General features: G+C 37.0%; 1 protein-coding gene and 1 long non-coding RNA gene across 7 annotated transcripts in view; one reads left to right on the top strand and one right to left on the bottom strand.

Annotated features, from left to right (window-relative positions):
- Positions 1 to 26,632, top strand: part of RBM39 (RNA binding motif protein 39) — a 33,921-nt gene extending 7,289 nt beyond the window's left edge. For 3 of the 6 annotated variants that reach the window (XM_047744110.1, XM_047744112.1, XM_047744113.1), the window contains 13 exons: positions 1 to 195; positions 2,678 to 2,731; positions 5,238 to 5,355; positions 5,838 to 5,990; positions 9,236 to 9,373; positions 12,125 to 12,190; positions 15,546 to 15,750; positions 16,137 to 16,214; positions 20,179 to 20,229; positions 22,485 to 22,566; positions 24,870 to 24,975; positions 25,488 to 25,566; positions 25,652 to 26,632. In XM_047744110.1, the coding sequence (XP_047600066.1) occupies positions 1 to 195; positions 2,678 to 2,731; positions 5,238 to 5,355; positions 5,838 to 5,990; positions 9,236 to 9,373; positions 12,125 to 12,190; positions 15,546 to 15,750; positions 16,137 to 16,214; positions 20,179 to 20,229; positions 22,485 to 22,566; positions 24,870 to 24,975; positions 25,488 to 25,566; positions 25,652 to 25,752 (1,426 nt within the window). In that variant the 3' untranslated portion in view covers positions 25,753 to 26,632. Of the gene's footprint in view, positions 196 to 2,515; positions 2,582 to 2,677; positions 2,732 to 5,237; positions 5,356 to 5,837; positions 5,991 to 9,235; positions 9,374 to 12,124; positions 12,191 to 15,545; positions 15,751 to 16,136; positions 16,215 to 20,178; positions 20,230 to 22,484; positions 22,567 to 24,869; positions 24,976 to 25,487; positions 25,567 to 25,651 lie in introns of all 6 variants that reach the window. The other 3 variants (XM_047744109.1, XM_047744107.1, XM_047744111.1) reach the window with 3 other exon arrangements.
- LOC125108379 (uncharacterized) lies at positions 14,722 to 18,402 on the bottom strand. The gene is made up of 3 exons (XR_007129889.1): positions 18,269 to 18,402; positions 16,978 to 16,982; positions 14,722 to 14,732 (listed from the first exon to the last, which is right to left on the bottom strand). It is a non-coding gene; the product is annotated as an uncharacterized LOC125108379 (long non-coding RNA).
- Positions 26,633 to 27,534: the final 902 nt, after the last annotated feature.

The following is a 27,534-nucleotide window of genomic DNA, read 5'->3' as shown; positions in this document are numbered from 1 at the left end:
GAGGAAAAAAAGCAAGAGCAGAAGTCGTAGTCATGAACGGAAAAGAAGCAAAAGTAAGGAACGGAAACGAAGTAGAGATAGAGAAAGGAAAAAGAGCAAAAGCCGTGAAAGGAAGCGAAGTAGGAGCAAAGAAAGGAGGCGGAGCCGCTCAAGAAGTCGAGATCGCAGATTCAGAGGCCGCTACAGAAGTCCTTAGTATGTAACTATAATTTGATGATTTTGGTTTGACAGTCATTCTCTAGGTATCCAGAAAACAATCTGAGTAATGTACATTATAAAATTTTTGGTTTTCAATAGGTCTAGTTAAGCATTAAATAAGGATATTGGCGTTGAAAAGACATAGAAAAACAGCACATGGGCCAATACATAACTTTTGTTTTACTAGGCATACAGATTATTTTCTGTTATTCTATTCAAAATATTTTAACTGTATGCCAATCCGAACTAGACCAAAGCACTAGAATGCTTTAAAAGACTTGATGCTATAGTGCCAAAATTTGAAAGCTTAAAGGTATGTGAGCTATTTCAAATACTCTTTGCTGAACATAAATTTATTTAAAATTTTAAAGCTCAAATAGATAAATTACTAATACATATGATCAGTCAAATATGTAATTTATGATTCTTTTCTGGCTGTTTCCAGCTGAAATGACAGATCCTTTGTGAATCTGGTGCATGCTCCTTGATAATGATGAATTTGGGGGCTCATCACATTGTATTCGAGGTTTTTAAAATGAGTAAAACACTAAAAGTGCTTTGAAATCCCTATGGAAATTTGATTGTAGTTTAACAAGTTGGAAGCATGGTTTATTAGAGTCATTTAAAAAACTATGTTAATAAATAACTTTGGAAGGAATCTTCCTACAACTCTTAACACAAGGATTGAATCTAGCAGTCCTTAGCCCTTTACCTTTATTCTTTTGTCTTAATGAATATACTACTGTAAACTGGGGGGGAATGTATTAAAGGAAGGACTCTAAGTTGAATGGGTGGAGATGGAATTGAAAGACAAAGACATGAATAAGAGTTTTGACTCTTTGACTTGGACAAGTTAACGCTCTAAGCATTAGTTTTCTCCTTTTTTAAGAAAGGTAACAACTGACAGATGAACTTCAATGAGTATTGAATTGCCAAGAGAATGGAAATAAAGGATGCACAATACTTAACTGCTATTCATGAAATGTTTGGGTATTATTTGAAGCCATTAAAGTTAGTAACATTTTGGGTTCTGATTCTGGCTCTTTAACCTTTAAAATAAAAAGGATTGAACTCCTTGTTCTCGAGTTCTTCCTAGCTCCTGCTTTCACAAACATTTAAGAGCTGAAAGAGTACCACAGTGTTTTAATTCTGAATGATTCTTTCTTGGTTGAATTTATTAAGATTTACCATATTTGTTTTTATCAGAATTAAATAGGGGGAAAGGGATTACCTTAATAAATTCTATGTATTATGTATCTGTTTTAGTAATGAATATTTGAAGTCGGCCTATAATCCTGGTCTGACTTAAAAAATGATTTAGTTCTTATGTCTGGTTTCATGTGATCTTTAATTTAGTCAGTAAATTTATATTCTTAACTGTGACTGTTAGTTTGAATTGTGAAGGACCCATTTAATATAAAATTTTATTTGGAGCTGCTTGGGTGTTTCAGGTACGCTTAGAGTCAATGAAAACAAGTCCAAATGTGGATAACATACCACTAGGTACTTCGATTTTGCTACCCTTCTTGAAAAGGAGAATAGGATGAGCACTACGGGACATATGACTAGTCCCTTTAAGTTAATTTGGTCTTTCAAAATTAAAAAAAGGCCCTAAAACTATAAGGCCTTTTTAGAATTCAGAATAAAACTGGATCTTAGAATAATTTTATGATCTCTTTTGAAAACATTCTTTTATTATGTCAAGTTCACAAATTTTTTTTTGAAATCCCAATGAACTTCACATCTTTACTATGGAATATTTTGTCACAAAGAAGTGAAGTATGACACAAACTGCTTTCATGCAGTCTCTGAGATTTACTGTTAAATGGAAAAGTTGGAGTTTAGTCTCTCTTCAATCATTTCTCAAACAAGAAACGTATTTATGAATTTTGTGTATATGTATGTATAAATACATAAATTCCTGGGAACCGATCTGCAAAGATTCATACAAAATTGTTAACTGTAGTTACTCCTTGTAAATAAGATTTATTTTCACTTAACCTCAGGAATGTATTCATAAATGTGTAATTTAAAAAAAAAACGGTAGACTGAAAATGATAGAATTTTCAGGATCTGAAAAATATTGAGGCTGTAACCTTTGGTCTTGGCACCTCTCAGTGGTCCAGGATGGATAACTATAAGAGCAGTTGCCTGGGATAAAGTTAAGAAAAAAAAGTCTCTTAATTTCCTCTTCATAATTGAGGTGGAAAAAAAAAAAATCAGCCTAAACAATGTTAAACTTGCTGGAGAGCGCATGAACGCGATCTTAGCAAGACCCTAACCCTGTAACTAGTGTAATTTTGTGTTTCCTTTTTAGCTCCGGACCAAAATTTAACAGTGCCATCCGAGGAAAGATTGGGTTGCCTCATAGCATCAAATTAAGGTTTTTAAACATACTTCTGAATTGTTTAAATTGTTTTTCAAGGAACTAATGTGGTGTACTTGTTTGGGTAATTTCTGAAACTTTTTAACTTTGCAGCAGACGACGTTCCCGAAGCAAAAGTCCATTCAGAAAAGACAAGAGCCCTGTGAGGTAGCTGTTGTCCCTATCTTTTTTTCCTTTGGCACTTTCAGCTTTTATAAAGCTTTTGCAACTTATGCTGCTATTAAATTCATTAAGATTTAATAGTTTAATAGTTTGGACTGTGTTAAATTAGTGTGGTTGTGTAAGTTTTCATTTTAGTTTCCTATAAGAATGGAGTAGTAATTACAGTTTTAAGATACAAGGTGGTATTACATGTGCTCTTAAATCCCTTTTAAATAAAAGTTAATGGTAACTATAGAAACTTGAAATAGACTTGCCTCTGCTTATCTTTGGAATTAATAAATTTTGAGTTACTAAAATTGCGTCATGGGAAATTGGTTGTAACAGACATGAGTTTCACTAATCTGACTACTGAGATAAAGTAATTTCCAAAGATTAACCAAGTTGACTTGTTTCTGAGTAGTAGTAATCGTATGTTTGTGAGTTATTTTCTTCTTAAATGAAATGAGACTTACTAAGTCTATCATTTATTTTCATTCGAGGAAAATTTTGGTAAATGGCAGCACTGTAATTCTTTCTGGCTTCCCTTAAAGGGCACCTTTTAACTTAGAGTTCATTATCTGTTATATTTGTTACTTGGTATATTCTAATTCTAGGATTTGATGAAAACCTTAATGATTTTAAAAGCTCTTTTTGTACCTACTGAGCTTTTTTTTTTTTTTTTTAAACTCTTTAATACTTGTAAGAAAATCCCCTTTTGGGGCGCCTGGGTGGCTCGGTGGGTTAAAGCCTCTGCCTTCCAGCGCTCTGCATGATCTCAGGGTCCTGGGATCGAGCCCCCTCTGCTCAGCAGGGAGCCTGCTTCCTCCTCTCTCTTTGCCTGCTTCTTTGCCTACTTGTGATCTCCCTCTGCCAAATAAATAAATAAAATCTGAAAAGAAAAGAAAATCCTCTTTTCTCGTTTTTTGGATGTAGTCTAGCTTTGTACCTCTGTTTTATAGTTTAAAATTACTTGTTAATTTACCAAAGAAATGTACCAGAATTTTGTAGGTGGAATACTTCAAAAGTACCTTCTTGAAAATGTCCAGAATGTGGATAAGAGCATGTTTGTGCTTTTATCTTTAGCGATTCACTTAGAACCTTAACCTTTAGTGATGTTTTATAATAAGTAACGTTAATAGGCACTTCTTTTTTTTTCCTTGAAATTCATATAATTTGATCTCTTGTGCTGTTTTACTTGGGCACTTTAATTTCCTCCATATAGTCAGAAGTGCTCTTGATTGTCAAGGCTATCTGTAAAAATGAATAAATTGAATTCCACTACTTGTATTTATTTAGTTTCCTGCTTTCCATATTTGGTTTGTATATAGGTATGGTTTCTGTATTTTATAACCATCAAGAAACATTGCTTTGGGGGTGCCTGGGTGGTTCAGTGGGTTAAGCCTCTGCCTTTGGCTCAGGTCATGATCTCAGGGTCCTGGGATCAAGCCCCACATCTGGCTCTCTGCTCAGCAGGGAACCTGCTTCCTCCTCTTTCTCTGCCTGCCTCTCTACCTGCTTGTGATCTGTCAAATAAATAAAACCCTTAAAAAATAAAAAGAAACATTGCTTTGTATACTGGGTTTATAGAGGCTTAGAAGACTGATGCGAATAGGGGCACCTGGGTGGCTCATTTGTTAAGCTTCTGCCTTTGGCTCAGGTCATGATCCCAGGGTGCTGGGATCAAGCCCCTTCTTGGGCTCCCTGCTCTGAGGGAAGCCTGCTTCTCCTTCTCCCAGTACCTCTGCTTGTGTTCTCTTGCGGTGTCTCTCTCCCTCTCAAATAAATAAATAAAATCTTAAAAAAAAAAAAAAAAAGACTGATAGAATAAGCAACCAGGTCATGAGTCTATATATCTGTCTCAATTTGTTAAATAAAAATTCAGGGGAAAAATCAGAATAAAATAGTTCTTATCATCTCAGGTTAGTCGTTTATGATTGTCAAACTTTATTTCACTTCATGGTTTTATGGTTTTGGACCATTCTGACATTGTAGCTAGTAGGTGGTTAAAGACTATTCTTAAGCTCTAAGGCTTCGGATTGGTTTTTTACTAATCTGAAGAAATTACCATATGTAAGAACTTGAGATACCAATGGACTTTTGTTCTGATGTCATGTAAGATGCTAGCAGAAGAAACATTAGTAGTTATCTTGTTGAAGGAATTGAGTCACATTGAACTATTTTATGGATATTTTGTATAAATCTTAGTGAAAATGGGTTTGCAAGGGACACGTGGGTGCCTCAGGTGCCTGAGGCAGTTGTTTCTCCCTCTCAGGTCGTGATCCCACCTCCTCAGTAGGGGATGGGGAGTCTGCTCCCTCCCTCTGCCTCTTACCCTGCTTGTGCATGCTCGCTCTCTCTTCCTCACTCTCAAATAAATAAATGAAATCTAAAAAGAAGAAAATGGGTTTGGGAATAATGATAAGTTACTTGCAGAGTTTATTCTGTTCATTGAAAATCATAAGGTTATTTTTAGAATAATTTATAAAATGCATTGTTTTTTAATTCCTGTTAGGGAACCTATTGATAATCTAACTCCTGAAGAAAGAGATGCAAGGACAGTTTTCTGCATGCAGCTGGCAGCAAGAATTCGGCCAAGGGATTTGGAAGAGTTTTTCTCTACAGTAGGAAAGGTAAGTTTTTAGTCTGTTTAGGGAGGTTGAATAAATGGGAGTTGTGAACTCCCATTTAATAATGGGAGTTTAATAATTGTCAGTGTGTTGGGTTAAATTAGAGAATATTTAAACATCGAATCTTTTAATTTAGTAGAATTCAGTTAGGGAAACTTTTGGGGAACATTTCTATTTTGCCTCCATTGGAATTTAATAGTGTTGGAATTAATAACTATTATCACATATTGATCAAAAGTAGAAAAAAAAAAGTGGACTGACATGTTCCCTTAGTTAAAACATTGAGGGGCACCTGCCTAGTTTGGAACATGCAACTCTTAATCTCTGGTCACAAGTTCATGCCCCACTGTGGGTGTAGAGATTATTTAAAAGTAAATTTAAACCACATGATCTGTAAAAAAAAAAAAAAAAATGTTTTTTAAAATGGTTACAGTGGATGGTTGCATAAACAGAAACTTTATGTTAAGTGTGTGTTTTGTTTTTAGGTTCGAGATGTGAGAATGATTTCTGATAGAAATTCAAGACGTTCCAAAGGAATTGCATATGTGGAGTTTGTTGATGTTAGCTCAGTGCCTCTAGCAATAGGATTAACTGGCCAACGTGTTTTAGGAGTGCCAATCATAGTACAAGCATCACAGGTAATCATTTGCTTGGTTAGGAATTTGATTAACAATCGTGTTAGAAACCTGCTGTTGCTTAGTATTACGTTATAGTGTCTTGCATAATCATTAATTATTTGAGTTAGATGTTTTCAGAACAGCTTTTTTTCCCTTAAACTTTGTTTTGGTTACTTTGATAATCGTATATTCTCAACAACATCCTGTTTTAATACAAGGTTTAAATACCTGTTTCATGAAAAGACATGAGAACATGGTGTAGATTTTTTTTGATTTGTGATAATTTATTAGTTGGGGATAGAAAAACATTTAAAAGCACATTTACCCTTTCTTTCAAATGGAATGATTTTGACATTTTCAATAAATTTAATATTTTCAGTGTTTTTTAATACACACTTGTGTGAGATTTTGTAAAGCGTTAAGAGTAGTTTGAGCAGCTTTTATTTCTACCATTTTTTAAAGGTAAAATGTTTTAAACTAATTTTGTGAATGTTTTCTATTTAAAATTTCTTCTAATTCCTCTTTGCTGGTACTTTATAGTAATCCAATATTGCCTTCGGGAAATGAAATTAGCGTTAGTAACGTTAGTGCGTTTAAATGTGGAAAAACTGAGATGTATTGTTTTATTACATGAAAGCATTTTTAGGATGCCATTATTGATAATTTGTCACTGGTACAAACATCTGTAGCTCAGGTGTTTTTTAAATGGTGATTATAGGATTTAAAGAATATTTTTGAGCAACACATAATAAAACAGTCATTTTGATAGCTTTCCAAACCACTGAAATAAGTAATCTGTAACTCTTAAAATAATCTGGTTACTTCATCAAATTTTCATATTCTAAAGTTATGCACAGGCCTTGGAACCAGATCTGACTTGAAATTCCAGTTTTACTCACTGTTAATAACCTGTATGTAACATTGGTCAAGTTTGTATCTTTTGTCATATCTAAAAGATACTAGGTTCTGTTTAGTGTTTTAGAAGCACTTAATATTAGGTATTATAACAGTGGGAAAATAATTGTTAGGAAATGGGAAAAATTAGTTCCTTGAGTCATTTCCTGCGATGGAGGACAAATTTGTTTATTTTTTACTTATTTATTTTAGATTTTATTTATCTATTTGACACAGACACAGTGAGGGGGGGAACATAAGCAGGGGAAGTGGGGGAGGGAGAAGAGACTTCCCTCTCAGCAGGGAGCCCGATAATGCAGCTTGATCCCAGGACCCTGGGATCATGACCTGAGCCAAAGGCAGAGGTTTAACAACTGAGCCACCAGGCGCCCCTGGAGAACAAATTAAATGATGTGTAGATTGTCATGAAGAGGGCTAGAGTCCTCAGATTAAAATGAGGGTGTTTTTTTTTTTTTTAAGATTTTATTTATTTATTTGACAGACAGAGATCACAAGTAGGCAGAGAGGCAGGCAGAGAGAGAGGAAGGGAAGCAGGCTCCCTGCTGAGCAGAGAGCCCGATGCTGGACTCGATCCCAGGACCCTGAGATCATGACCTGAGCCGAAGGCAGCGGCTTAACCCACTGAGCCACCCAGGCGCCCAAGATTTTATTTTTTTATTTGACAGAGATCACAAGTAGGCGGCGAGGCAGGCAGAGAGGAGGAAGCAGGCTCCCTGCGGAGTGGAGACCCCCCCCCCCCCCCATGTGGGGCTCCATCCCAGGACCCTAGGATAACGACCTGAGCCAAAGACAGAGGCTTTAACCTGCTGAGCCACCCAGGCGCCCCTAAAATGAGGTTTTGAGTTGATTTAACTTTAACCTCTTTAGGACATTGATACTCAAAATTCCTCAATCTGTTAATATGAAAAGGAACTTGTGGTAGAATATGAATTGATAACCATTACCTTTGAGAGAGACTTTGGAAAAAAATGACAGCTAATCTGAATGCTTTGCTTGATGTGATTTTATATTGACAAAAAAGCCCCTTTATGACAGCCAGCCAGTTGGTGTGTACTGTACTTTGAGTAACAATGATTTTGAGAATACATTAATTTTGATGAACAGCGAATTCCGTGAGACAGTCTTATTTTCCGCATTTAGTATGTCTGATATCAGGATGCATCTCATTTAGACGGCATAGTGTACTTTTAGGATTGATTTCATTTTACATATGAAATGGAGTGTATGATTGCTTTATATAGGACTTAACGCTTGTAAAACTTCAAAGTTTTGGGGCCCCTGGGTGGCTCAGTGGGTTAAAGCCTCTGCCTTTGGCTCAGGTCATGATCCCAGGGTCCTGGGATCGAGACAAGCCCCGTGTCAGGCTCTCTGCTCAGCGGGGAGCCTGCTCCCTCCCCACTCTCTCTGCCTGCCTCTGCCAACTTGTGATCTGTGTCTGTCAAATAAATAAATAAAATATTAAAAAAAAAACTTCAAAGTTTTCATTGTGGCAAAATATTATCTTAAGCTGGATAAAATACTGAAGATTTTGTTTAGAAAATTGGCATTTGAACCATTTTTTAAAAATTTTAATTTAGTGCCATTAATCAGTCACATGTAAATGGGAGTATTTGTCCTGTGAATGACTTAGTAAACTTAGTGTACTTCCATTACTAGCCTTTGATACTACTTGTCATTAAGCAAACCTAAAATGAATAGGATTTTACTATGATTAAAATGATTTGGATTAGGGGGGCCTGGGTGGCTCAGTTGTTAAGCTTCTGCCTGCAGCTCAGGTCGTGATCTTGGGGTCCTGGGGCTGAGCCCTGCATTGGGCTCCCTGCTTGGCGAAAAGCCTGCTTTTTCCTCTCCCACTCTACCTGCTGTGTTCCCTCTCTCACTGTGTCTCTGTCAAATAAATAAAATCTTCAAAAAAAAAAATGGGGGCACCTGGGTTGCTCAGTGGGTTAAGCCTCTGCTTTCATCTCAGGTCATGCTCCCAGGGTCCTGGGATTGAGCCCCAAATCCTGCTCTCTGCTCAGCAGGGGGCCTGCTTCCCCCTTGCCCTCTGCCTGCTTCTCTGCCTACTTGTGATCTCTCTCTCTGTCAAAAAAATAAATAAAATCTTAAAAAAAAATTTGAGGGGTGCTTAGGTGGCTCAGTTGTTAAGCGTCTGCCTTTGGCTAAGGTCATTATTCCAGCATCCTGGGATTAAGCCCCACATCGGGCTCCCTCCTCAGTGGGAAGCCTGCTTCTCTCTCTCCCTCTTTCCCTGCTTGTATTCCCTCTCTTTCTGTCAAATAAATAAAATCTTTAAAAAGTGATTTGGATTAGTGCTCTGTGATATGCATTTTGTCTTATTTAACTTGCAGGCAGAAAAAAACAGAGCTGCAGCAATGGCGAACAATCTACAAAAGGGAAGTGCTGGACCTATGAGGCTTTATGTGGGCTCGTTACACTTTAACATAACTGAAGATATGCTTCGGGGAATCTTTGAGCCTTTTGGAAGGGTAAGTCCCATTATCTTCAATGATCCTTAATAGGTTCTTCTTAAAATAGAACTGCATAATCTGGGGCGCCTGGGTGGCTCAGTGGGTTAAGCCGCTGCCTTCAGCTCAGGTCATGATCTTAGGGTCCTGGGATCGAGTCCCACATCGGGCTCTCTGCTCAGCAGGGAGCCTGCTTCCCTCTCTCTCTGCCTGCCTCTCCGTCTACTTGTGATCTCTCTCTGTCAAATAAATAAATAAAATCTTTAAAAAAAAAAGAACTGCATAATCTGTGTATCTACTTCGGCATGTTTTAATAAGGTTAATAGTAAGATGGGAAACAGTGCTTCTGTGAGGGTTTTGTGGCATCTTAGATTAAGGTAGTATCTCTGAAAGAAGGGTGACATTTGAAGATCAAGAATCTTTTAGTGGGGCACCTGGGTGGCTCAGTGGGTTAATGCCTCTGCCTTCGGCTCAGGTCATGATCCCAGGGTCCTGGGATGGAGCCCCGCATCGGGCTCTCTGCTCAGCGGGGAGCCTGCTTCCCCCTCTCTCTGCCTGCCTCTCTGCCTACTTGTGATCTCTGTCTGTCAAATAAATAAAATCTTTAAAAAAAAAAAAAAAGAATCTTTTAGTGTCGTCATTCATAATGCTGCAGTGAAACGCGTAGAGTATTAGAAGCATCACTTTTTTTCAAGTCAACATGAATGATGAGAGTCTCTGTGCATTTGGGACGAGAGATTTTGTTTTTCTTGGTTGGGTCTTCGGGGGAGGGTGTTTTTGTTTTTGTTTTTAATTAAAAGATTTATTTATTTATTTATTTGACAGAGATCACAAGTAGGCAGGGTAGCAGGCAGAGAGAGAGGAAGGGAAGCAGGCTCCCTGCCGAGCAGAGAGCCCGATGTGGGGCTGGCTCGATCCCAGGACGCTTGGGATCACGACCTGAGCCGAAAGCAGAGGCTTTAACCCACTGAGCCACCCAGGCGCGCCCCGGTTTTTGTTTTTTTAAGTACAATCTAGCTCACCAATGTGGGTGCCCAAACTCATGGCCCCAAGATCAAGAGTTGCATGATGTTCTGACTGAGCAACCTAGGCACCCCCTGTTGATGTTCCTTGGATGCTTGTTTTTTGGCCTTACGGAACATTAAGGGGTATGTACAGAACCTTTTTTCTGTCTACTCAATTAAGTAGTTAGACTGTTCCTGTTCAGTTGGTCCTCATTTTATCATGACATTTTATTTTAGAATAAATGTTAATAACAGTAGGTTGTACTGTAGTTTAAAATATTCATTATGTGGCCGTGAATAAAAATGTTGGTAACTGTTAATACTGCATCCACTACTAATTTTCATTTCCCTTGGATATACTTTTTCACTATTTCCATTCAGCCCCTTTGTTAAACTGTTTAAAGAGTGCGTAATGGTAAAAGTTGGGTGTTGACTGTGGGCTTTTTGTTAAAATAGAAATGTGCACACACTTTGCATAGAAATCTTTTTTTTTTTTTTTTTTTTTGGGTCAGTGACTACAAAGTTAATGCATTCCTGAAATTACCGGACATGAAGAAATAGAGTACATCCATGCTCTGTTTTAATTTTTTATGCTCTCTGTGTATGAACAGCTATATTGAGATACTGTGGTGTAGTACACAAACCATGTACTTCACCTGCTTCAAGTGAACAATTCATTGCCTTTTAAATGGCTACCCAGAGTTGTGCAGTGATCATCTATATTCAGGGTTGATTTTATTCTTAAGATTTTTTAAAAGATTGGTTTATTTGGGAGAAGCAGGGTTGGGGACAAAGGAGATAGTTTCAAGCAGATTGAGTGTGGAGTATGACGCAGGGCTTGATCTCGAAATCATGAAATCATGAGCTGAGCTGAAACCCAAGAGTCAGGCATGTAACTGCCACCCAGGTGTCCCTGTTTGTAAGATTTTTATTTTTTTATTTTGTCTCTTGAATTTTGTATTTGTCAGAGTATGCATGCACACAAGCTGGGGGAATGGCAGGCTGAGGGAGAATTATGCTCCCCCTGAGCAAGGAGTCTGTGGGACTCCATCCCAGGGCTCAGGGGTGGTATTATGACCGGAGCCAAAGGCGGATGCTTAACAGATTGAGTCACCCATGTGTCCCAAGATTTTTAAGTAATGTTTACACTCACTGTGTGACTTGAACTCACAACCATGAGACCACAAATCACATGGGCTATTGACTGAGCCAGCCAGGTGCCCCTGTTTTAGTTATTCCAACATCTTGGACAGTTGGTCATGTCTGATACTAGTGGGAATTTGTGTTTTTAGCATAATGGAAAGAAAACAAAATGTTAATTTCTAACACCTGATTGTAGTTTACAAAGGATCTCTGGTTTTTAGTTTTTTTTTTTTTTTTTTTTTTTTAAACAGATATCACAAGTAGGCAGAAAGGTAGGCAGAGAGAGAGGAGGAAGCGGGCTCCCTGCTGAGCAGAGACCCCCCCCCATGTGGAGCTCTATCCCAGGACCCTGGGATCATGACCTGAGCTGAAGGCAGAGGCTTTAACCCACTGAGCCACCCAGGTGCCCCAGTGGTTTGTTTTTGAGGCAGAAGATTGTACTTTTTATTCCACAGTGCATAACTTCTTGTTTGAGAAGCATCTAGGCTTTCAGAAGTGACTTTTGGAGATGGGTTGAGAGGATTTGTTTTTGTTCGGGGAGGGGGGACTGTAAATCACGTTTCAAGGAATAAAATGCTTTTGATTCCTCCTTTGCAGTTACATAATAATTGTTTTTATTTTTTAGATTGAAAGTATCCAACTCATGATGGATAGTGAAACAGGTCGATCTAAGGGATATGGATTTATTACGGTAAGCAATTACTATTAACATTATGATTTAAAATTTGATTGATTGAATGACTTTAAGATTTTAGACCAAAGTACTATAGTAATACTTTATTAGTTATTGATAGTGGGAAAGGGTGCTTGGTTCTTTTTTCAAATGGTTTAAAATAGTTTGCCTTCAGTAGCCATGTATACCAAATATTGATGCTTTCTTAGCCAGTTTTCTCTTACCGTGAATATAGTTAATTTGTATAGCTGGTATCCACGAGATTGAAATTTATGACCCCATTGTGAGGTTTTTTTTGGTCTATAATACTTTTTGTGATATTTCTGGCCGTTGAATGCAAGTGTCTTGATACTCTTTTTTTTTTTTTCTTTCATAAATGAATTTTACTTTATTTTTAAAATTATTTATTTGACAGAGATCAGAAGCAGGCAGAAAGAGAGAGAGGAGGATGCAGGTCCTTGAGTAGAGAGCCTGATGCGGGGCTCAATCCCAGGACCCTGGGACCATGACTCAGGAGCCAAAGGCAGAGGCTTTAACCCACTGAGCCACCCAGGCGCCCCGATATCTTTTTCTTTTTTTTTCTTTTTTTTTTTTTTAACAGATTTTGTTTGTTTATTTGACCGAGAGAAACAACAGCAAGAGAGGGAACACAAGCAGGGGGAGCGGGAGAGGGAGAAGCAGGCTTCCTAGCGATCAGGGAACCTGGATGCAGGGCTTGATCCCCAGGACCCTGGGATTATGACCCAAGCTGAAGGCAGATGCTTATCGACTGAGCCACCCATGTGCCCCATGTCTTGATACTCTATCTTACTTTTTTATTATATGGATGCATCTCACAACCACGATCAGGGTGGCCCAGTTGGTTAAGCATCTGTCTCTTGAATTCATCTCAGTTCTTGATCTTAGGGTCCCAGTGCATTGGGCTCTGCACTGGGCATGGAGTCTGCTTGAGATTCTGTCTTCCTGTCCTCCTGCTCTTCCCCGTGCTCACACATGTGTGTTCTTTTTAAATAAGAAAATGAAATCTGAACAAAGGTGTTGTCCAACCATCATAGCCCATTCCCTGATTAGGGTGTTGGGTAGCAGCTGGAAAAACTGTTTGAGTGGAAGTGCCCCTTTAAAAGTAAACCCTCCTATGTTCTATTTCCTGATGCTATTTAATTACATAATAGAGTTTTTCAAATGTTTGATGTTTAGAACTTTGGAAAGTTCTGAGAACTGCTATTTCTAGTGTAAAATGCAAGTAGATTGTCACCATTGCTGCAGCCATAGGGAAATAAAATTTAAATATAGACAGGTTTAGTTCTCCCGTTCTTTATTTTTAGATTTTATTTATTTATTTGACCTTGGGGGGGGCAGGCTATAAGTGGGAGAGGGAGAAGGAGGCTCCCTGCTGAGCAGAGAGCCTGATGCGATGCAGAAGGCAGAGGCTTAACCCACTGAGCCACCCAGGCAACCCTGCCATCTGACTCTTGATTTTGGCCCAGGTCATGGTCTCAGTGTCATGAGAGCCGTCCTTGCATTGGGCTCACACTGGGCATGGAGTCTGCTTGAGACTCTTTTCCCCCTCTCTTCTCTCTCTCAAAAAAAAAAACAGACCTGTTTTTTAATGATAAAGTTTTATTGGTCATTTGGTTATTTTTATTGGTCTTCATACACTGGTGGAAGGAGAAAAGTTTACAAAACTGTTAGTATGGGCATTTGGGTGGCTCGGTTGAGCCACTACCTTCAGCTCAGGTCATGATCCCAGAGTCCTGGGATTGAGCCCCATATCCGACTTCCCCTCCTGTGGGGAGCCTGCTTCTACCTCTCCCTTTGCCTGCCAATTCCCCCTGCTTGTGCAGGTGGACATGCACTTTCTCTATCAAATAAATAAAATCTTATCAAAAACTGTTAGTAACTTTAAAAAAAAAAAGATTTTGCTTGAGAGACAGAAGAGGAGCAGGGGGAAGGGGTAGGGAAAAGGCGACTCCCTTACTAAGCAGGGAGCCCAATTTGGGACTCATTTCCCAAGAGTCCAGGATCATGACCTGCCCCTATTAAAAACATCTTTAATAAATGAAACAAGATGGGAAAGGGAGGGAGACAAACCATAAGAGACTCTTAATCTCACAAAACAAACTGAGGGTTGTTGGGGAGAGGTGGGTAGGGAGAGGGTGGTTGGGTTTTGGACATTGGGGGGAGGGTATGTGCTATGGTGAGTGCTGTGAAGTGTGTAAACGTGGGGATTCACAGACCTGTACCCCTGGGGCTAATAATACATTATATGTTAATAAGAAAAAACAAAACAAAACATTTTTAGTATCAGCTATGTGTGAACTGTTGGCTATGATTTAGCTATCTATGTACAAAGCTTAGATTATTTTAATTTACATGGTTCTGTGTGTTCATAAATGTTTGTAAGTATCTGTAATTTTTTCTTTCTCAGGAGAAAATGTTTTGAATCATACTGATGAGATACTAAGCTATGGGAAAGCTATGGGATTGCTGGGAGGTTGTTGTCATCATTGTGTCGTGTCGTGTTACCCCCCCCCCATTAAAAATGAGAATTAGTGTGCAACTAAGTGTGTGTTTGCATCCTGGGAATTAAGAATTTCCACGATTTAAAGAAAAAAATATTTTTTATGATTTTATTGGCAATAAAATGACCCACAATTTTGTATTAATAATAGCTGAGTGAACTTTTAATTTTTCTATTTAAAGATTTTATTTAGTTATTTGACAGCACAAGCAGAGGAAGCAGCCAGTAGAGGGAGAGGCGGGTTCCCCGCTGAGCATGGAGTCTGATGTGGGACTCGATCCTAGGACTCTGGGATCATGACCTGAGACTGAAGGCCGTGTACTTAACTAACTGAACCACCCAGGCACACCAATAGCTCTTTTTTAATGATAGGAAACAAATCACCATTTTAGTTTATCTGAGCACATTAAAAAAGAGTTTTGATGTTAGGAAAATTACTTCATATGCTCTTTTTTTTTTTTTTTTTAAGATTTTATGTATTTATTTATTTGACAGAGATCACAAGTAGGCAGAGAGCCCGATGTGGGGCTCAATCCCAGAGCCCTGGGATCACTACCCCGAGCTGAAGGCAGAGTCTTCAACCCATCGAGCCACCCATGTGCCCCCTGAATTTTGGTGTCATTTCATAATACCTTGCTGTTCAAACCATCACATTAACAAAGCTAATTTGAATGAGTTTGTGATCTGATCCTATAGGTTATATTACTTAAAACTAGAAATTCTACTTTGCCATCCACCCACTTGTGTAATTATTGAATAGACTAGACTTAATAAGTAAGCATTTCTTTACCTTAGGTATATACATGAACTTACATACTGGACTTTTTACTTTCACCTTTACCTCAATTACAGTTTTCTGATTCAGAATGTGCCAAGAAGGCTTTGGAACAGCTTAATGGATTTGAGTTAGCAGGAAGACCAATGAAAGTTGGTCATGTTACTGAACGTACTGATGCTTCCAGTGCTAGCTCATTCTTGGACAGTGATGAACTGGAAAGGACTGGAATTGACTTGGGAACAACTGGTCGTCTCCAATTAATGGCAAGACTTGCAGAAGGTAAGTTTTCACATGGGTTGTGAATGATTTATTGTGGATATGGTAATGAGTAAGGTAACTGACACAGACTAATAAAAAATATTTTTTTTAAATTTTGTGGTTGACCTTATTATTCTTGGGTGGTAAATGCAATTTCATAGATGAGGCTACTTTTAAAAAGTTCTAATGGAATCTACTTTGTGGTGGTGCCTTTTGAGTGCCACAGCATACATTATAGGATTCCTTTTGCTTTCTTAATGATATTTATATCCTCAGTTGCCCAGATTACAAGTCTTGCTTGTAAATACTTCTAGTGAAGTAACTTTGGTAGTAGTAAGCACCCAGAAAATTGGGGTTTTCTACTCTTAACATAGTAAGGACTGTAAGATCTCTTTTCTTTTACACAGGTACAGGTTTGCAGATTCCACCAGCAGCACAGCAGGCTCTACAAATGAGTGGCTCTTTGGCATTTGGTGCTGTGGCAGGTAGGAATTGAATCTTTTCTAATTGGAAATCATTGTTTTTCACCTAATTCGAAAATTTGCCAAATTTTTGCATTTAAAAGGACTTACTGAGAATTCAATTCATCAAGTACTTTTTAGCCTGTAAATTTAAAGGAAATGGAAATACAGAATAGAATTATTCACTAATAATAATAGGCTATCAGGGCATTTTCTTGAACCCTACGTACCATTTTTAGTTGGAATTTACCTGTTAGACCTTTGTAAATCCATAACTTTTCTTAAATACTAAATGTATATTGTTTCAAGAAATGTTTCTTTGTAATGTTTGAGTTGAGAAAACTATTAGGGGCCTTTAAATCAAGCTTTATGTAAAATAATTACAATACCAAGAGTGCTTTCGTCTAAACAGTACATGGTATTTTGAGATTTTCAGTTAGGGGAATGGGAGCTCATGAACAGGGCAGGAAAATAGAGAAGCAATGGTTTATTGTAGTTGTGTAACAAGGGGTTTGGTTTATGATAAACGTTGTTTTTGTTTGGCTTAAGTTCCTCAAATTTCCTTTTATAAACCTTGATGCTAATCAAAACCTGTCAGCCAGGGTAGCATTTAATTTTGAAATGTTGAAGAACTTGCTTTTAGAACATGTAAGAAGAACCATTTGTATTTTGGACCTCGGAAGACAGGAAATCTATATCCCAAGAAAGTATGGCACTTTGTAATATGAATACTATCTACAAAGTGAGACTCTGTAACTGACAGTTTGTAAGTTTAAGACTATAGTACTGCGTCTGAATATACATAAATGTCCATGATTGATTCATGGACCTTTTTATGTAGTTGATTGATTTAAATTTCCCTTTAAATCAAAAGCTTATTAATTAAAGGAGAGAATCTTTTTGCTTTTCTATTTTGTTATTAAGAGAGAAGGGGCTTTTCATTGTTTCCTTTTTAGTGGATGTCCACACGTTTGTAACTTTAGAAAATCTGCCTTTTCTGTTTTTGTGTTTCTCCTGTCAGATTCTGTTATTTATTTTGAAATCTGATAGGTATTTATAAAACTTTTGACAGAACCAGGGTGCCTGGGTGGCTAGTGGGTTAAGCATCAGTCTCTTGATTTCAGTCAGGTCATGATCTCAGGGTCGTGACATCATCCCCACATCATAGATTCTGCATAGGGCATGGAGTCTACTTGAGATGCTCTCCGCTTCTCTCTCTGCCCCTAGCACTTACACTGTCTGTCCCTCTCTTTCTCTCAAATAAGTGAATCTTTTTTCTGATAAAACCACACTAGCTTGTCTTTATGGGGAAAAATCATAACCATTAATGGACTTCTGTGTTTTGAGTCACTGGAAAACTCCCCCAAGTATCACTAAATTGTTTTGACTCTATAAACAAGTATTAGACATTTAATTGCTTGAGTCACCAAATAGCCAAAGAATGCCACTTGGTTTAATCAAAGACATTAGGGAACCCATCCCTTCCAGAAATGTAACTCAGTCTATGCTTTTAAACTTGCTATTTAGGGACACCTGGGTGGCTTTTTCGTTAAGCATCTATCTTTGGCTCAGGTCCTAATCTGGGCGTCCAGAGATGGAGCCCCATTAATGGACATCCTGCTCAGCAGGGAGCCTGCCTCTCCCTCTCCAGCTGCCCCATGTTTGTGTTCTCTCCTTTGCTTTCTCTGTCTATAATAAAGTCTTTAAGTCAATAAATAGACTTGCTATTTAATCTGAGAACTAACCTTATATTGCTTCCCATCGTTCAGATCATTCTTTTAATAATTTAGAAAATGCTGGACTGTTTATCAGGACTGTTTATCATGTTCTAGTTATTTCACTAGAGGGTAGTGAATATTTGTCTGCTGTCTTTGTGGATTTGGTGTAGTAACATAGGGTTTGTTTCTAAACAATCTTACGTTATATCCTGTGCGCGGTATCAAATATGTTGATTTGATGTTCTTCATAAACAGTATCTTCACCTAATTGAAGATGTTTGAAAATTAGACATTCTAACTATCCTTAGCCATTATTTCTCAATGCATGATGTATGGCTACACCTTCTTGGGCACATTTACTGTTAAGGTGGGCTAATTGTGATCAACTAGAACTCTGTAAGGGTGCATGTGGATTGGCTGAGTAGCCAGTTATCTCTATTTGTTAAATTCACCCTTAGTAGTGTTTGTTGAGATGATTATAAAGTTTGATTCTTCTTACAATTCCCATAGATTGTTATTGTTACTGAATTAATAATCACTCAATTTTTAGGTAAATATTTACATTAACTCAGTATTTTTCTCCTGATAGTTATCATTAAAATCTTACTTCTTGTTGAAATGCTATAAATTGCTTTTCAGTGTGTCCAAAGCCCTTTCTCCTAAGTTCTTTAAAGCTGTTTTTTTAAAACCAAGGGTGAGTCTTTACTCTATCCACTTTATTTTAGAAATTTAAGAACTTATCTTTATGAATCCTCTACTTTTTTTCCTAACTTGTTACAAATGACCTTTAAAATCATTTTTGAGGGCACCTGGGTGGCTCAGTGGGTTAAGCCGCTGCCTTCAGCTCAGGTCATGATCTCAGGGTCCTGGGATCGAGTCCCGCATCGGGTTCTCTGCTCGGCAGAGATCCTGCTTCCCTCTCTCTCTCTCTGCCTGCCTCTCCATCTACTTGTGATCTCTCTCTGTCAAATAAATAAATAAAATCTTTAAAAAAAAATCATTTTTGAAATCTTGATAGGGATTTACGTACCCTTAAAATAGTGTTTTTTTTTTTTAAGTTTTCATTTATTCATTTATTTAAGTAAACTCTGCATCCAGTGTGGGGCTTGAACTCACAACCCTGAGATCAAGAGTCCTGTGCTCTTCGACTGAGGCAGCCAGGCATCCCTTATGGTAGATTTTTTTCCCTACTGTATGGAAAGAAAAGACAAATTGTGTTATAAAGTTTGACAGTGTTTCTATGGTCATATCTTCACGTTCCTTCAGTATATACCAGTTACATTTCTTGAACTCCCTTGGATACCAGTTTTGAGTCCCTAGGACCCCAGTATATTTTATCTCAGCATAACTTGGGGTGCTGATCCCTTTTCCTTTTTGCCCCACCTTTTGAGATTCTATTTTTAAGCAATGTCTACATCCATCGAGGGGATTGAACTCATAACCCTGAGTTGGAGTTGCACTGTCCACTGAGCAAGCAGGTGCCATTTTTGCCCATTTAAAATTTTTTTTTCTGTACTCAGGAAGACACCTAGATGATGATAACATGTTACAGTTAAATCACGTTAATAAAAATTAGGTTACTGGATCTAAATAATTTTTATGTTATGTATTTTCATAGTTTTTAACTTCAAGATAACACACTTTTTTTTTTTTCTTTTCATTTACATTTGCTGCTGTTTTCAGTGCCAAGCAGCTTTCTGTTAACTTTACTTCCCCTGGAGAATTTAATGATTATATGGGGAAATACACTGGTACACATCCCCATTCTTATTTTTGATAGTGACTACATGATTGAATTCTTCTTGTATTTCATAGATTACAGTAATCTTGGTTAAAATTTCCGCTTCATTAAATTTCCATACTTTCCCAGGAAACTAGATCTGATTAAACTCATCTTCTCGGCCAGAGTTGAATATCCCAAGTACTTGGAATTGAATTCTCAAGATCAGGGTTTTCATGGATTTTCTGACCGGTGTGCTTCCCTTTCCCCATTTCCCATTATTCCCATGTGAAGAGTAGTATGTGGAATACATAGGAGATGTGGTAGAGTACTAGGAGTAGGAGGACAGAGGCATAAGAAGTCCTAGGATAGGAGGAAAGAAAAAGGCCCCAAAGCCTTGTCAATGAGGAATGGGGAAGGAGGTTTGGCTGCCAGGTTTTACTAGAAGTTTATTTTGATAAACCCTGCTATGTAGTCCTCTTTTATTAATGCTTTCCTGACATTTACCCTGTTAGTTGAGGCTCTTCATTGTTCCTGCACTGAGCTGTAGAATTCTCTTTTGTTATAGATTTGCAAACAAGACTTTCTCAACAGACTGAAGGTGAGTTGAGCTTTTTATTTGTCTTTGAAATAGATGTCAATGTAGCAAGACATAGTTGTTATATCACTTGTTACATTTTGGATTTTTGATTTTTTTTTAAAGAATGACATGGTGTATATACATTAAGCCCTCTATTAATGTACATTTCGGTTGGCTTAATCCAAATCATTAGAGTTCCGAGGAACAAAATTAAAATGTCTGTGCATGTGCATTTGTTGCTTAGTTTGGGATTATCTTTAGTTTTGTATGCTTATCTTTGTGTTCTGATTGTTTTGTGTAGAAGTCAGAAAGTGGAATTTGTTGTTTCAGCACATAAGTCTTTCAGGAGTCTGAACTTAATTAACGTAAGGTTAAGGACTCTAACTTTAGTGATTTGTATTAATAGTACCAAGCAATGAGGCAGTTAGCCAGAACTAAATTGCATGCATATTTCAAAGATTGAAATAATTCTTTCTAAAGTAGGCTATTTTTTCTTGTTTTTGATTGCCAAATCTCTGCCATTTGTTTATCGTATTTTGCTGTTGAGCTAATTCAGTATCCCATCTTTCATAGGTTGTACTTAAAAGTTGTTTAGGAGAATGATTCTATATGAAAATGTCTATCTACCATGTTCCGTGATAGGAATTAAATGTGTATTTTAATTTTTTTCCAGTAAGTGAGACCGTTAACACTCAATTCTTTTTTTTTTGCAACAGATTTTAAAAAGTATAAGTAGTGGATTTTTCTATTCTCTATATTTCTGTGCTGAATTCATTGTGTTCTGCGTTCATCTAGGTGGAGCTGGAATGTTCCTATCATATATTTTCTAAATTTTTGTCCTAATTCATTTAAGAAAATGGAAAAAAAATGAAGTAGTTCTCAGTTTTATAATAAGCTAGTGTATATTTTCAAGAATATTTCCATTTGTTTATGATAAAGTACACAGTGGGTCTCATTTTTATATTCATTGTAACATAAGCATGGTTACATCTTCATCCTTTCTGAATGGAATATGACATGTTAGCTTTTTTTAGCATTTATATTTCCATGCAAAGCTTCATGAAAGAATAAAGATGTTTTGAAGTAATAAAGTAATAAAAGGGGCAAAAGGCACTTTTGTAATTAAATAATCATTTTTTATGATGCATTTCATGCATGGCCCTAATTTTTATTCAGTGGAATAATATCTGATATTTCCTCAGGTGATTGTTAATTTTAATTACCATAATTTCTAATGCACTGTTTTATCCTTAGCTTTGTTTGTTGTTATATATTGGAATGAAATTTGGTCAAATATATTGATTACGGTGAGTTCTGTAACAGCTACTGATAATGTTTTGTGAATCCCCTATAAAAGCAGTGGGGCAGTCGTTTTGGACAGTGCTCTCACTTCAACCCTAAAACCAGTGTGGGTTTTCAGTGTTCCTCCTGGATATTAGTGTCTTAGTAGTATAACAACATATATTGCATTTTTAGTGTTTCTTGTGCTGTGACCTAGTCATTTAAAAAATACTCATTTGATTTTGAAATAGGGTTTATATTCCTGGATATTAAATTTTAAATGGATGGTTTTCTGCATCTTCTCTGTTATAAACAGTCCTTTTATAATGTTTATTTAAAAGAAAATACGTAACCGGGGCGCCTGGGTGGCTCAGCGGGTTAAAGCCTCTGCCTTCGGCTCAGGTCATGATCCCAGGGTTCTGGGATCGAGCCCCGCATCGGGCTCTCTGCTCAGCGGGGAGTCTGCATCCTCCTCTCTGTGCCTGCCTCTCTGCCTACTTGTGATCTCCGTCTGTCAAATAAATAAAATCTTAAAAAAAAAAAAAACGTAACTATATTCATGGGCAAAAACAAAAGATGGTATTTTCATCGTTCCCTGCTTCTTAGGGTATAAACTCAAGCATTTCTGCAAAATCAATCTTCTATTTTATCCTTTGCCTTTCTGGATTGATTTTTAAATTTGTCTAATTGAATGAGTTCTGATTACACCTAAAGGTTAATTTTCCTTCTAAAAATAAAATTTCCAACTGAAGATTGGCTATTTCAAATGTTGGTTGTTTCAGTTTTCTGGCAACTCCAGTTGGGTACCATTACACACTTTGATAGCATTTTTAAGCAAATTAGGGAAGTGACTTAACTATCCTAGTTTCACAGTTGGGATTTAGAGGGGTTTTTGGTTTTATTTTATTCATCAGGGCTATTCTGATGCATTTTCCATGAAGCTAATTTCTCTCTCTCTCTCTCTTTTTTTTTTTTTTTTCTTTTTTTTTTTTTAGCTTCAGCTTTAGCTGCAGCTGCCTCCGTTCAGCCTCTTGCAACACAGTGTTTCCAACTTTCTAACATGTTTAACCCTCAAACGTAAGTAATATACTTTGGTCAAGTTGGAAAAGGGGTATATAGGGCTGCCTGGGTGGCTCATTGGGTTAAAGCTTCTGCCTTTGGCTCAGGTCATGATCCCAGGGTCCTGGGATTGAGCCCTGCATGGGGCTCTCTGCTCAGCAGGGAGCCTGCTTCTCCCTCCCTCTCTGCCTGCCTCTTTGCCTATTTGTGATCTCTTTCTGATAAATAAATAAAAACTTAAAAATTAAAAAGAAAAAGGGGTATATGTACCGTTGACACTTGAACAGTGCAAGGATCACAGGTGCAGACCCCTGCTTGCACAGTCAAAAATCTGTAAATTTTTACTTCCTCTAGAACTTAACTGCTAGCAGCCTACTGTTGACTGAAATCCTTATAGTAACATAAACAGTTGATAAACACATATCTTGTATGTTACATGTCTTCTGTACTGCATTCTAAAGCTAAAGAATAGAAAATCTTAAAGAGCAACTACATTTATAGTACTGTATAGGTGGACTTGTGCAATTGAAAGCCATGTTGTACTGTGACGGTATTAATATTCAGCTTTTCTAAGTTAACATTCTGGAGGCTTCAATATATTTTACATTTCAAATAGTAAGCAACAGTTTTCATCCTTCCTTAGGGTATTTTAATAACCTTTTTATTGCTAAATCCTTTGGGTGTGTTTATAAGATTGGAATTGATGTAAAAGGTATACAGATTTTGTTTCCCAATTATATCTAAGTATTTTTCTCAGAAGTTTTCTATTAATGTTTATCACTTGTAATTTTACATACATTGTGTTAACATTAGTTTCAGGCTCAATAGTTGTTCAACACTACACCTTAAGCTATGCTCACTGTAGCTTACCATTTGTCACCATATACAGCTATTACAGTATCATTGACTATATTCCCTATCCTGTACTCTTTGTGGACGTACTATGTTCATAACTGAAAGCTTGTACGTCCCACTCCGCTTCACCTATTTCACCCATCCCTACACCCTCCTCCCCTCCGGCAGTCACCGTTGTGTTCTCTATGGGTGTGCTTCTGCTTGTTTTGTTTGTTCATGTGTATTTGTGTTTATTTCTATTGCCACTTTATTCTGCTAGCAGTTCTTGGCTTGGAGATTTTCATATTATTTTAATTTTATATAGCAGAAGAGGACCTTTGAAAATATTCCTAGATTAATGCAGTCCAGGAATTAGGAATTTCTTTTTCCTAATGCCTAGGCACAGTGATTAGAATGCCATTTATTTATCAGTCCAAACTCTTCTGTTTGTTTTTTTTTTTTTAATGAATCGTATTTGTAATACATTCTGAGGCAAATGAAGATAACCTCTTCAGTTGATTTGATAAATGAACCGTTACATGTTATGAAACATTGTTTTATATACAGTAGTTTGTCACATGCTCTTTGCATTGTTTATATTTGTGGTTTACCATAGAGATCGAGCTTTGGATTCTTTTGGTAACACCAAATTCTTTTTTTTTTTTTCCCTTTTTTTCTTTTTTTTTCTTTTTTTAAGATTTTATTTATTGTCAGAGAGCAAGTGTGAGAGCGTGCACAAGTAGAGGGGAGTGGCAGGCAAGAAGTGGACTCCACTTAGCAGTGAGTCTGCTTCTCCCTTCCCCTCTGTAATCTCTCTCACTTTCAGTCTCTCTCAAATAAAATCCTAAAAAAAAAATTTAAAAAGAAGGAAGCACTTTCCTCACTGAGCAAGGAGCCCGGTGTGGAACTCGATCCTAGGACCCTGGGATGGTGATCTGAGCTGAAGGCAGATGCTTAACTGATAGAGCCTCCCAGGTGTCCAGATAATATCAAAATCCTTTTTCTTTTTTTTAAAGATTTGGTTAATGATAAACTGTTGGTATACATATTATTTGCTGTATGGCCATAACTACTTTAAATGTTAATTTAGAGTTAGGAAATTCATAATCTGGGATGTTTGGGTAGCTCAGTTGGTAATTGTCTGACTTGGCTCAGGTCATGGTCTCAGGTTCCTGGGATCAAGCCTGGTATATTGGACTCCCAGGATAACTGGGGAGTCTGCTTCTCTGTCACCCTCTGCCCCTCCCCATGCTCGTGTGCACACATGGGCACCAGCTCTCTCAGAGTCTTTTTAAAAAATTCGTTAAGCTTTGTTTTGAACAGTGCCTTAAATCCTGTTTATTTTCTCCAGTGCACTACACTGCTAACATCAATGATTTTTAAATTAGTTAAGTGACTTCATACTTGACATATTTTTATACAGATGAATATGTAACTTTTAAAAGTTTGAATGGTGTCTGATAGACCTTAATACTTTCTCTTAACAGAGAAGAAGAAGTTGGATGGGATACAGAGATTAAAGATGATGTGATTGAAGAATGTAATAAACATGGAGGAGTTATTCATATTTATGTTGACAAAAATTCAGCTCAGGTATTTTTTTTTTCCCCTCTAACGCCAGAAAAGTTTAATCTGCCCTTTTTATGCACCTCATCTCAGGTGTTATGATATTAATAAAGATAGAATGTTTTACTCTTTTATGACTTAGCCTTCATACATATTTGTGGTATATCACCACTGTCCCAGGAAGTTTTTGTTTTTTAATTCTGATAAATTTTAACGTAGTGACTAAATATATATTCCCCAACATAAGGACACTCCTCTAATAGTAAGATTAGATCAGACTATAGAGTGGCAATGTTGCTGGTAGTGTTGAAAGTTTGCCATGAAATACTGTCATCTTCATTCTTCAGCTGCTTTCAAGTCATAGAAAAAAAGAATACGACAAGTTCGGGGAGGGCAAATTAATTTCGTTAAATTTCTAGGTGTACATACTAGCTAATGCAAAAGTATTTGGTTATAGGGCTCTTGAGTTTTTTTTTTTTTTAACAGGAAATTTGGAAAAATTCTATACATCCCTTATATTTTTATTAATTGTATTTCAGGGCAACGTGTATGTGAAGTGCCCATCAATTGCTGCAGCCATTGCTGCTGTCAATGCATTGCATGGCAGGTGGTTTGCTGGTGAGTTTCATCTGTTTTTCTGATTATTATGAAGGATGTAATTTAAGTGAAAATGCTAAACCCTCATATCTGCTTCTTTCAACAGGTAAAATGATAACAGCAGCATATGTACCTCTTCCAACTTATCACAACCTCTTCCCTGATTCTATGACAGCAACACAACTACTGGTTCCAAGTAGACGATGAAGGAAGATATAGTCCCTTATGTACATAGCTTTTTTTCTTTCTTGAGAATTCATCTTGAGTTATCTTTTATTTAGATAAAAATAAAGAGGCAAGGGTCTACTGTCATTTGTATACAATTCCTGTTACCTTGAAAAAATAAAAATGTTAACAGGAATGCAGTGTGCTCATTATCCCTAACTAGCAAATCCCACTGTATACAAAGCTGTTCTCTTGTTCTGCCTTTTAAATGTACATGTAGAAATTTACATTAAGGATCTATAGGAATAGCTCTAGGGGGGGGAACAGATGTGCTTAATGTAAAAAGGCAGACAGGGATGTAATTATGTTTTTAATGTTTCAGAAGCCTAACTTTTTACACAGCAGTTACATTACACGTTTCACTAATGTTGATACTTGGCTAATGGTTTAGCAGAGGTTTCTGGAGTACACATTTAGTGTATGGAAATTCAAGACAGCTAAAGGGCTGTTTGATTAACATCTCATCTTGCATCGTGATCAATTGGCAAGAAAAGGAATTTTCAAGATTACATTTCTGGATGCTATCTTTTCAATTAATGTATCTGTAAAAGTTTCTTTGTAAATATTATGTGTTCTGATGTGTCTAAGATTCCAAACAAAATGATCCCTGCATTTCCTCAAGATGTTTAGTGACAGTCTGGTAAGCAGAGCAGTCTGAGCAAGAAATAGGAAATGCAGAAATAGGTTTTGTCTGGTTGCATATAATCTTTGCTCTTTTTAAGCTCTGTGAGCTCTGAAATATATTTTTGGGTTACTTCAGTGTGTTTGACAAGACAGCTTGATATTTCTATCAAACAAATGACTTTCATATTGCAACAACCTTTGTAAGAACCACTCAAATAAAATTCTCTTAAAAAGGCCATAAGAAATCTTCATTTTTGAAATGTTTTGAAGTCATAGAAACTGGAAAGTAGAATATTAGTTTCTTTGACTTTTAGTAGTCATTCAAGACTTCCTTCTTGGGGAAAATGCTTAGTGTGCAGAGTTTGGGAAGATTGTTGCCCTCAAGTTGTTTCTGTACATTCCTCCATTTCACCATATTTTAGCACTGTACTTTTTAGGGTAATGAATCAAAACCTTAGGGATTTTCCAACAAGAAAATGAAACATTTAATTAGCCCTTAAGCCTGGGTATTCTTAAGTCTCTATTATGTTAGGGCATCTCTGTGAAAAAATGTTTCACTATTTAAATACCAAAATGTTTAAAGTTGAAACATTTAACTGATTTCCCAAACTGATTGAGCTGCATGTTATTAAGGAATTGAGCTTTAAGTGTATTTAGGCAATAAGCCATTTATATTCTGAACTCTGCTTCAAGTTTTTGTATCTGCCTTGAACCTTTGAATAGGCCATGTTGCTCCTAATGGAATGATTAACTTCCAGTATTGATTTCTTCACCTGCTGCTTTCTACTCTATCGATTTATTAGTGTTAAGGCACAAATTTTATAGGTTTATTCATTTGTCAAAATACTTAATTAGTTGAATCTGGAGGCATCACGATTTTATACCAACTGATCCTTTCTGATGGGACACTGAAAATTACTTAATTGCTTCAGTTACTGAACCTAAAGAAAATTTCCAAGATGCAAGTTTATTTTTCAACAATAGGCAGCAGTGTTTTGGGGGGCAGACTTACTACTTTAATAGTTTTTTTCTTTCCCAAAGTATCTTCATAATTAAATTTTTTATTCTTGATTGATAGTCTATCTGCTTTGTTCTGTCATTACTTTCTGGGGAGCTGGGGCCGCAAACTTAATTATAATC

This window comes from Lutra lutra, chromosome 9 (genome assembly GCF_902655055.1).
Source record: "Lutra lutra chromosome 9, mLutLut1.2, whole genome shotgun sequence".
Classification (NCBI taxonomy): Eukaryota; Metazoa; Chordata; class Mammalia; order Carnivora; family Mustelidae; genus Lutra; species Lutra lutra.
The sequence above is the reverse complement of the archived record's forward strand: the minus strand, read 5'-3'. Positions and strand labels throughout refer to the sequence as shown.